The 15831-nt window shown below is 39.0% G+C and overlaps 3 protein-coding genes across 3 annotated transcripts in view; 2 read left to right on the top strand and 1 right to left on the bottom strand.

The window, feature by feature from the left end:
* Positions 1 to 15831, top strand: part of LOC145497955 (uncharacterized) — a 107274-nt gene that overhangs the window by 17658 nt on the left and 73785 nt on the right. Inside the window, exon 2 of the mRNA XM_081477832.1 lies at positions 11853 to 11960. Coding sequence (XP_081333958.1) covers positions 11853 to 11960 — 108 coding nt within the window. The remainder of the gene's footprint in view (positions 1 to 11852; positions 11961 to 15831) is intronic.
* LOC145497408 (uncharacterized) lies at positions 1025 to 4233 on the top strand. The gene is made up of 4 exons (XM_081477217.1): positions 1025 to 1032; positions 1383 to 1461; positions 2514 to 2777; positions 3322 to 4233. The coding sequence occupies exons 1-4, from the start codon at positions 1025 to 1027 to the stop codon at positions 3970 to 3972; spliced, it is 1002 nt and encodes a 333-aa protein (XP_081333343.1). The 3' UTR covers positions 3973 to 4233.
* On the bottom strand, positions 6717 to 7793 carry LOC145496696 (uncharacterized). Its single transcript, XM_081476428.1, has 2 exons — positions 7729 to 7793; positions 6717 to 7554 (listed from the first exon to the last, which is right to left on the bottom strand). The coding sequence occupies exons 1-2, from the start codon at positions 7761 to 7763 to the stop codon at positions 7257 to 7259; spliced, it is 333 nt and encodes a 110-aa protein (XP_081332554.1). The 5' UTR covers positions 7764 to 7793; the 3' UTR covers positions 6717 to 7256.

The following is a 15831-nucleotide window of genomic DNA, read 5'->3' on the forward strand; positions in this document are numbered from 1 at the left end:
ATGCTTATGACTTCAATCACAAACAAGAACAAGTAATGAAACATGCAATTTATTTTTGAAGGTAAACTTCAAAGTCTGCGTATACTGGATACCAGCCATGTGCAAAGTCTTAAGTGAATAAATTATATGGTAAAGAATTGTGCCTGTTGATCTTGAATAATTTGAAATTTCAGAGAGTTTGAAAATATCGTATCATATCTGTGATGGTTCTGTGTTGGAGGGCTCATACACAATTTTTCACTCGTTGTTAACAATAATTATCAGTAACTCAGCTCCCAACATGTTTTGTAACTCATCCGTTGGTGCACAACTATCTACAGCAATAACCTATGTACAGTGTTATGTATATTAACAAAATTACCGGTACGCTGTTTTCAGTTGACCACTGGTACTAATGTGATGTTGAAGCACAAATTGACAAACATGCCTGGTGTCAGCTTGTCAAATGTATGAACTAGACAGTCTGGATTACAGAATTTTTTGAAAGTTGGCATTATCAGGTAAGATATTTCTTGAGACAGTACAAACTATTATTTGTAATTAATGATTTCTCAGACACTGTTTTCTTCAAGAAAAGATTCATACTCCACTTGGAGGTTTTTTCTTTAAGAGGTCCCTCCTAATACTCTCTACAGACTGACCATGCATAGCTATTGGGTGTGAATATTTTCAGGAATTACTAAGCAAGGACATCAGTATTTATCCTGACAAAGTCCGATTTGGATTGGAAGTTTGACTAATAATGATACAGTTGTGCAGTTATATGTACATCCAAACAGCCTGGATGGTCCTTTGATTGGGACTCTGCGTTGTTGTAGTGCAATGTTCCAGTTTCTTGAGTAAGCAACTTGCATTTGCTCAAACAAGTTGCCAAGTTGATAACAGTTAGTTTGCATCTCAGGGCAGTGATGTTCAAGTAGCAGCTTTACAGTACAATTACACTCTGTTCCCGTTAGTCAAATTATATGAACAGTGTACATATGGACACCCTGGTTGAAAAAAAATAAACATTTTCAAAGTAACCATGGCCAGGTAAGATATTTCTGAAGGAATGTAATATAGGTCCTAATGATTTCTTGAAGACATTTATTTTTATTGTGAATAATATCTCACTGAGTGTATGTTCCATAACTGTATATATAAATTGTTGTAGAACACAGAGACTATTGCTATGACAGAGATACTTATGTGTAAAAATTTATATAAACAACTGCATGGGACCAAATTAATTGATTCTTCATGGACGCAACTTCCGAGAGTTCCCCAATACTATTTGGAAACATACACTGTACATAAAAGTGTTCAGCTTAGTGAAGGTGGATGTTGCTCTTCAATAATCTATCAAGATTGTAATGCTTTGTTTGGTTTCGCTGTATTTACAGACAACTTGATGTGATTATAATTGCTGCACTAAGTTCATTGAACAAACTGAGTTGGAAGTTGAGCTCTGCAACCCATCCTGTGTGTAGTTAAAATCATAGCTACAACATATAGACACAGCTACACTGTATTACATGAATGAATGAATGAATGAATGAATGAATGAATGAATGAATAGTAATAATAATAGTAATAGTATTCTTTATTGCGCCTTACTCTCCAAAGGGAGGTATTGGTCTAAATACAACAAAAGTTTGAACATTAACTAACAAAATTCAAGAAAATAACATTTACCATATCCGTATACAATCAATTAGAAAAATTCATAGCGCTTATTACATTTGTGAACCAAGAATTTCTTTCCTTTTTTGAAACCTGGAATGGATATATTTTCCGATAGTTTTAGATGTAACCATGTTTTGTGCTCTAAGTAAATACTTAATCTTCTCGTTATCACTTAAACTGGGGTAATGGGTGTCAGCGTTTGAAATATGTGAGTGCAGCTCACGTCTTAATGTGGTATACCCCCGACAATACATCAAGAAATGCTGTTCATATTCTATACAATTTTCTTTGCATACTAAACATGTTCGCTCTTCTACTGGGATTAATGCTCCTCTATTTTTCATATTTGCCAGTTTGTGCTCGTAATGCATGACGTCCTAATCTAAGCCTTGTCAGGCTAATTCTGTGTGCTGGCTTTGTAATTAATGTCAGGTAGTTTTTAAATTGATAATTATTTTTAACTTCCTTTTGTGTAAATTTCTCTCGTGAACTTGTTGATGACCTATTCTGGTTTTCAAGTCAGTTCTGTAAATATTGATTCCTGAGGGTTTTCTTTATAACTAATCGTGCATTCTTGACGCGTTGCTAGGTTGCTGGTTCTTTTACTGTACACTTTTTATTGATTTCTTCATTATGTTGAGTGTCAAAGAAAGGTGTATGTTTTGTTACATATTGAAATGCTTCTCGTAACAAAACGTTGTTGGTGGAATGCTTCAATCTTTGCCAGTAGCTGAAGATTGATGCTTTTATGTCGATGCTTAAAGGGTACCGCCCTAGCTCTGCAAGCAATATTTTCTGTAATAAAGTGTATTATCGTTTGTCACACGATGTGGTCACTTCAGATGTAGATCGCGACGTTTCGACTGCTTACTGCTAGTCTTCTTCAGGCGACAAGATCGACTGATTGCACGGTATCATTTATATCACAAAGGTCGGCTGTGATTGGTGCATTTCGATCCTCCTATTGTTCCATTGTTCCGACGAGTAGCTGTTCTCTCAGTGGTCTGCTGTTGTACCGTTCTCCTGTTGTTGTGTTTTTTGATCGTGGGCATCCATGCTTCAGGAATTTCAATTCCGCTATCCCTGTTGATGTTATTAGGGTGAAGTCTTATGTGAATAGCTTCCTTGACCCTACGTGTGTACCAGTGAGGATCTCGATCAATAAACTTGACCTCATTCCAGATAGGATAGTGGCCGGTCTCGTGGGTGTGTTCAGAAACGGCGGAGGTCTGGGTACTGACGTGTCGAGAAAGGCGATCTTTTTAAGAACAACGAGACGGCGCAGCCATGGGGAGCCCTGTATCAGCGGTTATTGCTAATCTCTACATGAAGATATTTGAAGAACAAGCAATAGAGTCCGCACCTTGCAAGCCTAAGATCTGGAAACGCTACGTACATGATACTTTCACCATCCTGGATCGGGACAGAGTTGACGAGTTCCTGCAACACCTAAACAGTCAACAACCATCAATCCGTTTCACAATGGAGATCGAGAATAACAGCAAGATCGCCTTTCTCGACACGTCAGTTTATAGAGAACCTGATGGCCGCCTTACCACCAGTGTCTACAGGAAACCAACACATACTGGTCAGTGCCTAGCATATGACTCACACCACCCTCAGTCAGTAAAGCGCAGTATTGTGAAGTGTCTGTAGGACCGGGCTGAACGTCTCGTGACCAAACCATCAGTAATCGCTGGAGAGAAGAAACATCTGTCGTCTGTACTTGTTTCTAACGGATATCCCTCCTCGTTTGTACAGAAGATCACAAAGGCACGAACAACCCCAAGAAGAGAGCCCGTCGCGGAATTTAAATCCACCGCCGTTTTACCTTATGTCCAAGGAGTTTCGGAGTCTCTCCGCCGCTGCCTAGAACAACAAGGCATTCGCACCGTCTTCAAGTCCGACACGATACTTCGGTCACACTTAGTGCGACCAAAGGACACCGTCAACCTGGCTAAACAAGATGGTGTTGTCTACAGGATTCCCTGTGAGTGCGGCAAAGTCTACATCGGAGAAACAGGGAGATCTATGCAGGAGAGGATCAAAGAACACGACAGGGATATACGACTCGCCCGTACCCAGACCTCCGCCGTTTCTGAACACACCCACGAGACCGGCCACTATCCTATCTGGAATGAGGTCAAGTTTATTGATCGAGATCCTCACTGGTACACACGTAGGGTCAAGGAAGCTATTCACATAAGACTTCACCCTAATACCATCAACAGGGATAGTGGAATTGAAATTCCTGAAGCATGGATGCCCACGATCAAAAAACACAACAACAGGAGAACGGTACAATAGCGGACCACTGAGAGAACAGCTACTCGTCGGAACAATGGAACAATAGGAGGATCGAAATGCACCAATCACAGCCGACCTTTGTGATATAAATGATACCGTGCAATCAGTCGACCTTATCGCCTGCAGAAGGCTAGCAGTAAGCAGTCGAAACGTCGCGATCTACATCTGAAGTGACCACATCGTGTGACAAACGATAATACACTTTATTATTGCATCTACCACGATGAATAACAACAACCTTTTCCTCGACAATATTTTCTGTATTTACTGAATGACTGACTGACTAACTGACTGACTGACTCAATGAATGAATGAAAACTTTACTGACATGTCAGTGTATTTAGCTATAGATTAGCTAACATAATAGGCACATATATATTAACTAATTATTTTAATTGCCTGTTAAATTATGCAGTTTTTCTTAGGGAGAATTTACTCGTGGTTTATTTAAATTATTCCTTGTTTTGCTTTGGAATGACTGTGTGCTTGGTTTTTTGGTTTTTAAATTTATTTTGTGATAATCTGTATTGGCATAAATTCATATTTTGCCAACATGAAATGGAGATCTGGGTGCAGGCATACATGTGAGCAAAGGTGCAGGATTAGTATGTTTGTAAAAAGAGAGGGTTGAAAAATTTGTAACATTATATGGACAGCCATGCGACCTGCAACCTCCAATAAGGTTAATTTATGTCTTAGTGTTGTGTGAATTAAAATGCAGTGTAGTGTTATTTAATTTCTATCTCAATGTGATGTTTATACGATACCCCTATAAACCCAAAGGTAGTACCACTACATTTGGCCAGGGGTACATTGTCTCTGTTTGTCCTTAATAAGATGTTTTGGGGGTTTACATCTCCAGCTTTGGTGCAAGTAGGATATTGATGTATTGTTTATCCATTTTGCTGTAAATTATCTTTAGTTATTGATGTGTCGATTAAAACATATCTTGGGCCTGGCCTCATAACCTTTTGAGTCCATTTGGTTGTGTAGTGCAGGCAAAATACTTGCACATAATATAACTTACTTATAGCTTACTTATTTATTTTAGGTACAGTTGAATAATAACAAAATTAATAATTAATGGCACCTTTTGAAAGGTTTTGTAGTCCACAATCTCAGTGGAGAAAAAAACAAATTGAAATTGAGTTATAAAATTATCATTGGAAACATACGCAAGTATTTATGTTCAGCAACAAAATGTTATCTTCACCGTTTATGGCAGATTGATTGTGCTCTTACATGTACATTTGAGGGATGGTGCAAACCCTTCCAGCAGGGGAAGACTCTCTATAAAAGTGATGATTGCTAACTGTATCTTTGGGGATCGAGTTATAAAACAAAACTTTTCGACTTTTCACCTAGTTTGGTATTTCTGCGAGATTTTATCTGGTAGAGATTTAGCAACTGAGTATATTGTAACCACTGTATTTATTTCATATCCCACAACAAAAAATGAGCAAACGTCTTTTGCGTGAGAGTCTCAATGTTAACTAAGAAAGGATATAATGATTAATATCTACATCTTGCCTTTCTGAATAAGGTAGGAAAAAAATAAGAAACTGCAAAATCGTCCAAAATTGGCCACACATACATGTTAGATTATTTTAATTAAAAGGAACATCCCAAAAAATAACTGATGATCTCCGCTTTTAGGCCTGGCTAAATCTATATTATCTTGGTTGTGCAGTAACGCAAATAAAAGAACACGGTGTCAGTCGGCCTAAAAGTTGTCAAACGTGCGTATGTCAAGTAGCTTGAAAGTAACATATTTTTTATTAAGATGATTCATGTTTAAGCCACGAGATAGAGACTGTATTTTTTCGTGAAATTTAATACTCAAATCAGTTATGCGTATTTATATCAGATCTCGCTTTGCCATGTGTATTCCAGAGCTTTTTCATGTTTTACTTGCACTTTACAGAGAGACGTTCTACAATGAAAGGGTACTATTACAAGTGCAAGACTTAATTCCAGCTACTGCAAAAATATAAAGGAAACATATTTTCCATGTTGCCTTGCATCTGTTCAGCAACCACGACAAAAAAGAAATTATAATTTACATATCCCTCTTAAACTAGCAAACCGGTACCTAGAACAGTCTTTCAGTGTTAAATATTTAGGACTCATTATTGATTGTTCACTGTCTTGGCACGACCATATCGATTATATAAGTAATAAAATTAACAAAAGTGTAAAAGTTATTGCAAAACTAAGACCCTATGTGACATCCCAATCCCTAACAAGTATTTATTATGCACTTATATATCCCTATTTAACTTATGGCTGCGTACTGTGGGGTAATAATTACGAGGCTCCATTGTCACAATTGGTGAGACTACAAAACAAAGCTATTAGAATAATTAACAATGTGCCACTTCGTGATCATATTACTCCCCATTATGTAAACCTCGGTCTTATTAAGCTTCCTGACATTGTTAAATTATGTACCTGCCAGCTATTATATGACCACTTAATTGATGAAAAACCGTCTAATTACGCCTCATCTCTGGTATCTGAGCAACATAACTACGCTACTCGAAGTGCATCCTTACAACACTTAAATCCCGTTTTCGCTAGAATAAATATAAGGAAATTTTGCCCCACTACTGTTATTGGATGTTACTATTGGAATGACCTTCCTTTATCTATACGTAACTTAGCAACTAGAAAACGTTTTTAAAAAGCACTCTACCGGTATTATTTTGCTCAGTATTAATTAATTAATACCTCTTCCTCTCCTATGTTAAGTTAACTTTTTTATCCTAATTATTATTGTCATTTAAACAAAGGCATCTAATTAGCTTGCTATATTTTTGCCCTTTTCCATTTCTCTTCTTCTACTTGTTTACTTTATATTTATCATTGTAATTTTAGAATGGAATAAATAACTAAAATGAATGAAGAAATAGATCACAGATGACGTCATAACGTGGTATGAACAAAACAAAGTGGCACACGAGCCGTTAGGCGAGCGTATCAATGATGTTCTCACCACGTTTTGAAGTCTTCTGTAATCTATTACTGAACAGACGCATGGCAACATGGAATCCATCTGTTATAATAAAGAAACCAAAACAAATTGTTAATGACGTCCTCTATGCGTCTACCCTCCACTAGATCGTAAGTAAGAACCAAACAAAATTCTAGCATAATTCGACGTATTATATAACGCTTACGTACGCTTACTATGTATGCAATAATGGTGCATGTATTTACTAACAATGTTTTTAAGTGTTTGTACCAAAGGTATGCAAAAATTACTCTCCTAGTCCCGAGGATGATCAATCTCTGTCATACTGTTTTTTGACATTTTGCATCAGCTTCGTGGCCCAATCACCGGTGGTCCAAGTCGCCTGCAACATTGCCATCGATATCGCGTGGTTAAAGCCTTCATAATCCGCTGATTGGTAATGAGCGCTTCGATGAGGTCCCGTACGATCTCCACAGTCAAACTTCCAGTTGATGATTAAGTCGTTATGCTGAAAAGGCCACCATGCGTTGCAGCAAAGTCTTCCCTCCTCGCTAATGTACATGGTAGTATCGTCTGCGGCGCAAGCCCATTCCATGACTACGCCACGTCTAAAAATGATAAAGTGCCAGAAAACTGAGGATGCTGATCAAAGCCCGACAAAGAGAAAGATGAAATCCGTTTAAGTAGGGCAGCATCTAGACTATTTGAGAAAAAATGTACTTCGATTCATCAATGAAAGCAATGGAAACAATCGCTTCTTACTACACTCCTACTGTACTTACTGATTATTGGGGCATCCCCTTATGGGGCAAACCATCTTCAGTTGAACCCAGTTCGGCACTTTAAAAAATTTGGGTCTCTGAGTTTTCACTCGACCGTTCACTCTTAACTCTGTGGCTTCTGGTGACAAGTGCTGTAATCTTATTCAGTGAAGTCTTTCTTAGAATTTCTTCCTGTCCAATCAGCAAGCGAGTAGTATCGCCTGTGTGAATAACAAGGAGGAAAATGGTGGGCCTTTTCCCAAGCTATTAACTTGGAACTTTCTGTCCTATTAATGAAAGTGAAAATGTTTAGTAGGAACTAAGGAAGTTGTATGTTTCGTGCCTGGTAGCTCCTGGTTATCAGTTAGCATTAACGAAAAAGTAAACCTGTCTGAATTTAAAAAAATTGCTTTGAGCTATAAAGTATTCACTGATTAAATCGAAATCGTTTCTCGGAAATCATGGAACATAAACATGGATCATCACTCATAGAAGTGGAATTTGAGTCTGTCGCACCAAGGTGATTCAGGTGAACTCTCGAAAAGGGCCTTTTAATCACAAAAGCCTTACATTTCTTTACTTTTACTTAGTTGGACACACAAACAGCGATAGTTATTTCTTCTGCAATGTTTGTGTTGTAAAGACAGAAGACTCTGTGATTCCGAGAAATGATTTCCCATTTATTATTTGAACGACATAAGCAAAATGTTTGGCTGATCACAGGAGGGCACATTTCCTTCGCTGAACCGATCCTCTTTAACAATTACACCCCATTTTGTTTGCCAGACGATTCCGAGAAAAGCTTTTTTTAACATATTTTTAACATATGAATAACATAAACAAATGTTTTGGCTGTTTGGAGGAAGGGAAATTTTCCTTCACTAAACCGATCCCTTACTGAACACCTTATTTTGTTTGCCGAAATGTATCCTATCTTTATGATTAAAATGGCCAAGAGTAAATCTCGTAGACTCGCAAATATCTTTGTCCAAAGCTCAGTGTAAACTATAATAATTGTATTTTTAGCTGTAATGTATACGTATTAAACAATGGAGTGAGTTTCTTAGAATTGCTTTCGTAATTAGGTCTCCCTAACTTCGATTCCTCAGAAAGTGTTTTTCCGGACATTCTTGGCAATGACGTAACCAGTATTTTGGCAGATCGAAATTGGAAATTGAAATTCCCTTCAGATTAACGCCTTGGACAAGTATAGGCTGAAAGTACCTACGGAAAGAGTAGATTCAGAGCTACACGAAGCAAGAATTGCACATCGATGGCACGCGGTAAGTCGTGATGTCCTTTGGAGCTATTTTTAAGCTTTTATTTTACACTCAGGAGGATGTGTATAAAACGTCTCCGGACAAGCTCTGCCTACGAAATCGATGATAACAGCTTATGTATGTTCCACTCAAAATTATTTAGGACCTAATGCTTTCTTTCATGATTTATTTCAAAGCTGATTGAAATATTTCTACAAACTTTCCCCGACATGATTTTTGTTTCAGTTGTTCACCCCAAGTTGTTACATGCCACTTCTGTAGACTATATATTGCAAAATTGTATCAATCTCTAAACTTCCCGCCTATAGCGACAGCATATTAAGTAAATGTAACTCTCTGCCAGCTACAAACACTGTCTCTCGAAAAGGGAAAGCCAGCGATATGCAGAACCCTCCTCTGGTCGAGGGAATTTCAGTTTTATTCATAATGATTTCTCTTTCGTGTAGACGTTAACAAAGTGAATTGCAACGTTTTTTCCACTGTATGGCTATACATTTCAGCTCTTCCAAACTCAAAACCACTCAAAACAGTGCATGCTTTAAAGGAATCGAAAAAAAACTCTCAGCTCAAGAAAAACACAAACACGGGGTAGATCAGATCAACGAAGTATGCATTTGTCATGAATGTTGTGTAAAAGTAAGCCATGTTTTATTGCGATGAACCCGACTCAAACACACACAATTCAGTTCAACACACAGAATCAATTTTTGCCGAAGTTTAGACATGGTTAATAGCCACATTTCGCTACGGCTGCGGTACTGTCTACAACAGAGAAACTAATGGAGCTTATGACAAATGTTTTGTGCAGTTAAAAATACTATCTCTACTAGTCTGGATAGGCTAAGAGGTGGAGTTTCAATCGAAAATTTGCACATTGTGTTAGACAGCTACTCCGCAATTTACGAAAATAACTTAACTCTTTTGAAGTTATATTACCCTTATTCAGTAAAGTCTTTCTCAGAATTTGTTTCTGTCCAATCAGTTAGCCAATAATATTACGTCACTTTCGTCAATAACAAAAGGGAGTCCTTTATTAATTTGTAATTAAAATGGGCCCTTTCACTATTAACGCCGCGGAATTCGAGACTATCTGTGTTACTTATGGAGCAAGTGTTGGTTAGGAAAGAAAGTATGTTTCGCACCAGGTCATCAGTGACTCACAAAAGTTGGCAGGCATTATCAAAATCTCTAGTTTCATCGAAATATTTAATTTGTAATGATGTTCAGTCCTCTTAATTGTTGTCAAGGCAACCGTTTCTCGGAAAACACGGAACACATACACCTGACACATAAACAGGGATCATCTCGCTGATCAAGCTGACTCAAAGATAACGCTTGGGGGGAGGGAAATGTTTTTTTTTCCATGAATTGAGCCCGTTGCACTAAGTTGTTTCAGGTGAAATCTCGAACAGGGTTTTTAATGACAAAAACTTTACTTTTCCTGGTGCCATAATGCTCGTCATGCTCGAGGAGCGTGAAATGTTCTTGGAGGCGTTTTAGTTAGTCAGACATAAACAAGCGATAGTTATTTCTTCTGCAGTGTTTGGCACTGTTTTAAAGAAAAAGACTCCGTGATTCCGAGAAATATTTTTCCTTTGATCATTCGAATGACAAAGCATAATTTTAACTGATCGCAGGAGGGGAAATTTGCCTTCCCTGAACCAATCGCCCTAAATTTTGTTTCCCAGACGATTCGGAGAAATGTTTTCCCTTTGATTATTTAAATGACATATGCAAACCTTTTGTACGCTTGGAGGAGGGGAGATTAAACGCCTTATTTTTTTTTACCGGCCGAGATTGTACCCCATATTATATGTATGACTAAAACGGCCAAGAGTAGATCTCGTAGACTCGCATATCTTTCCTTAAATCTCAGTGTGAACTATTGCATTTTCAACGTCAAGGTATACATATTAAACAATTGAGTTAGTTTCTTGGAATTCTTTGTGTAATCAGCTGCTCTCCTTTGCCCTTATTGACTTCTACGAAAGTGTTTTTCCGCTTATTCTTAGAAATGACTCAACAAATATTTTGGCAAATCGAAATTGGAAGTTGAAAATTTCCCTTCGGTTTGTCGCCTTAAATAAGTAGTCTCTAGCGCGTGCTGAAAGCGTAGCTTGCATCTAGAGTCACACGAAGCAAGAATTACACATCGATGGCACACGGTAAGTGGTGAGTTCATTAGAGCTACTTTTAAGATTTATGAATGCGTACGAAAGGTCACTAAACAAACTCAGCCTACTAAATCGAGGAAAACAGTGTTGTTCCAGACAGTTTTATTCACAATTAGACCTACTACTCTCTTCCATGAATAATTTCAAAGATTGTTGAAGCATTTCTTCTCGACTTGATTTATGCTTTGCTACATCCCACTTCAGTCAATTTGATATATTGCGGAAAATGTTCAATTTCTAAACCTTTTGACTATAACGGCAGCATATCAAGGTAACTCTTGGCCAACTACAAACACTGCCATAATAGAGAAAGTGTTATAACAGCTGCCCTCCCGCCCCCCGCCCCCCTCCCCCACCCTTTCCCGGCCCTAACCCCATCGCCAAAAGTGAAAACCTATAAGTTTAATAAGTCGTTAATTTCCCTAAATCAACCGAGGATAACTAAAAATTTGAATAGTGAAAAAGCTCTTTCATATTGAAAACTATTTCAATGTTCTTCAAAACTTTAAAAATGGAAATTCTCCAGCAACGGTTTTTCAGCCATAGAATTAGGGGACGGGGGGTTATCATTTCTTAATCACTTTCTCTGAAAATCTAACATTCTAAGCCGCCATTTGGTACATTCACAAAGATATTTATTTTTTTGGTGCACCTTTTTTCTTCATTTCAATGCTATTATACGTTTGTTTAGGACGTCACTCCCGGGATATGCAGGGTCACTGGACACCTCACGGCCATCCCTCACCATTCCAGCAGCAATCGTGTCTGAGACAGGAGCAGACGCAACGTTCACTGCAAGGTTAGTGCGCCTTGGGATTCGTCTTTAACTTGGAAAATAGTATTTTTCCAAGTTCCAACAAATGACTAAACTTGCCACAAGTTGACCTTCGTTCAGTCCTTCGCTTAATCATTTCTGTCGAGCGAAGCGAGAGGGAAAGGACTTTTAGAAAGTCTACAACTGACAAAAAATCAAACACTTGATGAGCAAATCGTCTTCCTCTCGAATAACTTGTGATCAGTTCGACTTCAAAGCGCAAGCGCCTGTGAACATGTGTGAAAGCCTTATGCATTGATCACCAGATGTTTTAAGTGTCCAACAGGAAGCGAAGGAGTGAGCGAAAGTTATCAGTATTTCACACATTGTCAAGCGTTATCCCTTATAGATGCATTTCGTGGCATGTTATTATGTTAAAAATGGTTAAAAATTAAGTGTAAACTATACGCAAAGGACAAGGAGATTTTTCTGAGCCGTTGGACCCTTTTAGGTTTAGCCTTACAACCTTTTCGTATCTAACCGTTTCGCCAAATTTGAGTCTCTCTGTGAGTAATACTCTGAGTACCCTCTCGATATCACACAATTTTTATAAGTGCTACTAGAAGTTTAGTTCAAAAAGTTTTACCTGCCTGTGAAAACCAATAATTTTTATTGCCTTCCCACATTGTGGGAGGTAGTGCGCTGGTCTCCGAATCAAGCGCTCCGGATTCGAGCCCTGGCCGGGGACATTGTGTTGTGTTCTTGGGCAAGACACTTTACTCTCACAGTGCCTCTCTCTACTCAGGTGTACAAATGGGTACTGGCGAACTTAATGTTGGGGTTAACCCTGCAATGGACTAGCATTCCATCCAGGGGGGAGTAGAAATACTCCTAGTCGCTTCATGCTGCAGAATCCGGGATAAGCTTCGGCCTGATGAGCCACTTGGCTCATATGCAGACTTTACTTTTTACTGGAATGTTTTAGTATGGCTATTTAGCTATCACTGTCTCTGATTCTTGTCTGTGTGTCCTATTTCTTGATTAACTTCAGCCAGTGAACAGATGCTTTATGACATTTATGAAAACACCATTGGTATGATTGAAGAACTGGAAAAGCATGAAGATCACGGGAAGTCGGCAGGTTATTCGGGACTGTTAAGTAACAGAGCTCCGCCACCCAGGAGGAGAGAAAAGCATGACGTAAGTTTACCGGCTCCTTTACTCATGCGTCTCACCGATACAAAAATTCTGCTACTCCTTCCCGTGGGTGGTACTCACATGCCATGTGAAAAGGTCGGGGATGCTCGTAAGACAATTTGAATTAAACCCTTAAAGGAGATCGATGTGGGCTCGAGCCCGGCTTTATTTGACCCCTAAAAGATACCACCTAAAACGAACATAGCAGCATTTTAAAATATACTATGATAGCTTAAACTAGTGGTGTTTCGTCCTGGACGCCCTTTTCAAGTGAGACCAAGAATCCATGATTTACCCCATAAGCGAGAAGACGAACATCCCCGACCTTTTTATACGGGAGTACCTCCAGAGTGCTACTTCTACAACATGTTCAACTAACTCTTGCACTAACACAACCACTGACCACTATAATGACAACTACCAAAGCCACTACCACTAACTTGGCCAATACTACATGCCAACTGGTGCATGCTCGCCATCCTGCTCAACCTCATCTAACAATAATTGAAATGGCTCTGAGTCAGCGAGTAATATTGGATGATATGACGTACAGTTTGTGTTGTGATTAATTTATTTGATTCAGAATTTGTTCTGTAATTCTTTCATTGATTCTGATAGATCCTCTTTTTCAACAGATAAAATGTTGATCTCCATTTCTTTTTTTCGTAGTAATTCTCTTTTCATTTTCAGGTGACAGCCATAATCGAAGGTCAACTTGTTGCCCTTGACGGTCAAATGACGTATGCTCCAGCCGATGTTACAAAGAAGGCCAGAATGAAAATGCTGGATAGAACTCTGTTGTGGGTGGCAGCTCGAGATGAGAAACAAATCCCTCCGGGACTCGCAGATTGTTACGCGAAGAGCCTGGTGCAGTTACTGACCGAGCCGGAATCTATGAAATTACCGGAAAGACAAAGACCGCCGGATCCAAGATCAGCCCAGTAGGTGCTGGTATTGGTGATGATTTTGTTGTATTAGGTTCTGCCGTATCATAATGGAATTTTCAATTGAAACTGCATATATATAGCGGAGGGAAATCCGTTGGGCTCGATTATCAGCCGCTGTTTGGGAAAGAAGCCCGAGCATCTCCCCCGAAGAGGAGGACCTTAGATCGGACTAAGGACATTAGACCAGACTCGAGAGGGCGGCGGAAATCGAGCCTAGAAATGCGGCTGAAAATGGGAAACTCTTTAACCGGTTTTAATTTCTTTGTAGATTAGACGAGGCGGCAGTAAATAACTTCCTTTACCATTATGCCCAAGCCAGACACCAAGGAGAACTACAAGACAAAGAGTTCTATGATAACCCCAACAAGAAAGCTGCTCTGCGCGATATGAGGCAGGGAAGAGACCACCACAATGGTAAAAAGTGTCTTGTTATATTTGCATAATCTGACTGAGATAACTGACTGGCCTCCTCAATATGCAGAAGCTCGTTTGGCTTGTCACGGAATTTTTCTCCCCCGGGAGAGGAAGAAAGATTGCGTGACGCGCCCAAAGAGCGTCTGCAAATTCGTAACAACAACAACAGTCGCGTCTATATAATAAGTAGTTCTTGTTTTCTTCTTCAATCTTTGGTTAGGAATAAGGCGTCTGGTGAACCTGGACCGTAATGATGCAAGATTCCGCGAAGCTCTTAATAAGCAAGGCAAAGACGCTATGGATATAAGCTAGATTCTTTTAGTTTGTTTGTTGCTGAATGAGTATCAGGCATGCGTTATACAAGTGTAATGCCGTCCCGGCTTAGCATTGTAAATGTGCACCGTATTTGTTAGTTTTGTTTTGTTAGACAGTATCATCTATCATGTTTACGGTGTTGTTGCTGTTATTGCTGTAGTTATCAACGATCGTACATTGATTTTTTTTTCCTGATCATCTACTGTAGTTCTTTTTCTGCTTTATAATACCGCATTTGTTGGGAGTGCATCAACAGCTGATCAGAAAGGCCCTTCTTGCACTTTCAACTTTGTCAACAAATGTCATGCAGTGTTCGAAGCAGTCTTCAACGAACTGAAGAAAACTAGCCAAGATCGATATGCAAGTGATGTAAACGACATATTTAGGTAATGGAAGTGATGTATGTAACTTAAATTAAAAGCGTGCAAAATAAAGTACTACTAAAGATAACATAGTTTCACATTTCCACTGCTCTAACGACTCGACCACGCTGCTTTTGTTAAGCAGATTACATCAGGTTTGTTGTATTATGATTCAAGATATCTCTCTTACAATGTGTGAAGCCCGTCCAATTCTGACGTCTTCTCTCGCAAATACACAGAAAGTTCACAGTTACTAGTAAGTAACTCAGCTAGTTCCTTTACGCTTCATCTCTTCGAAGTTATTAGTTACTGTAGAACATCTGTGTTATGATTCCCAGGAATACTTGTGCCTGATAGTACCTTTTGGGCCGAAAAGGAACTACAATCCTGGTCAAAAGTCTTGGGACACTGCGCTTCTGCCAACATATTATCTTTCTGTCCAACTCCCCCTCCCCAACTCCCCCTCCCCACCTCCAACACAATGTTGATGTCGAGTCATCCAAAGTAGACCCACTATTTCAACATTGTTTTGGGGGGGAGGGGGTTCGGCAAATTAGATAATGACTTCCCACCTCAAAATAATGCGTCACCTGTCGTCGTTTTGTCAAGTGTCCCAAGGACTTTTGGTCAGGATTGTAGCTGAGTTAGTTACTAGATATTGTGGATTATAACCCACCCATT

Source organism: Orbicella franksi, chromosome 9 (genome assembly GCF_964199315.1).
Source record: "Orbicella franksi chromosome 9, jaOrbFran1.1, whole genome shotgun sequence".
Taxonomy (NCBI): domain Eukaryota; kingdom Metazoa; phylum Cnidaria; class Anthozoa; order Scleractinia; family Merulinidae; genus Orbicella; species Orbicella franksi.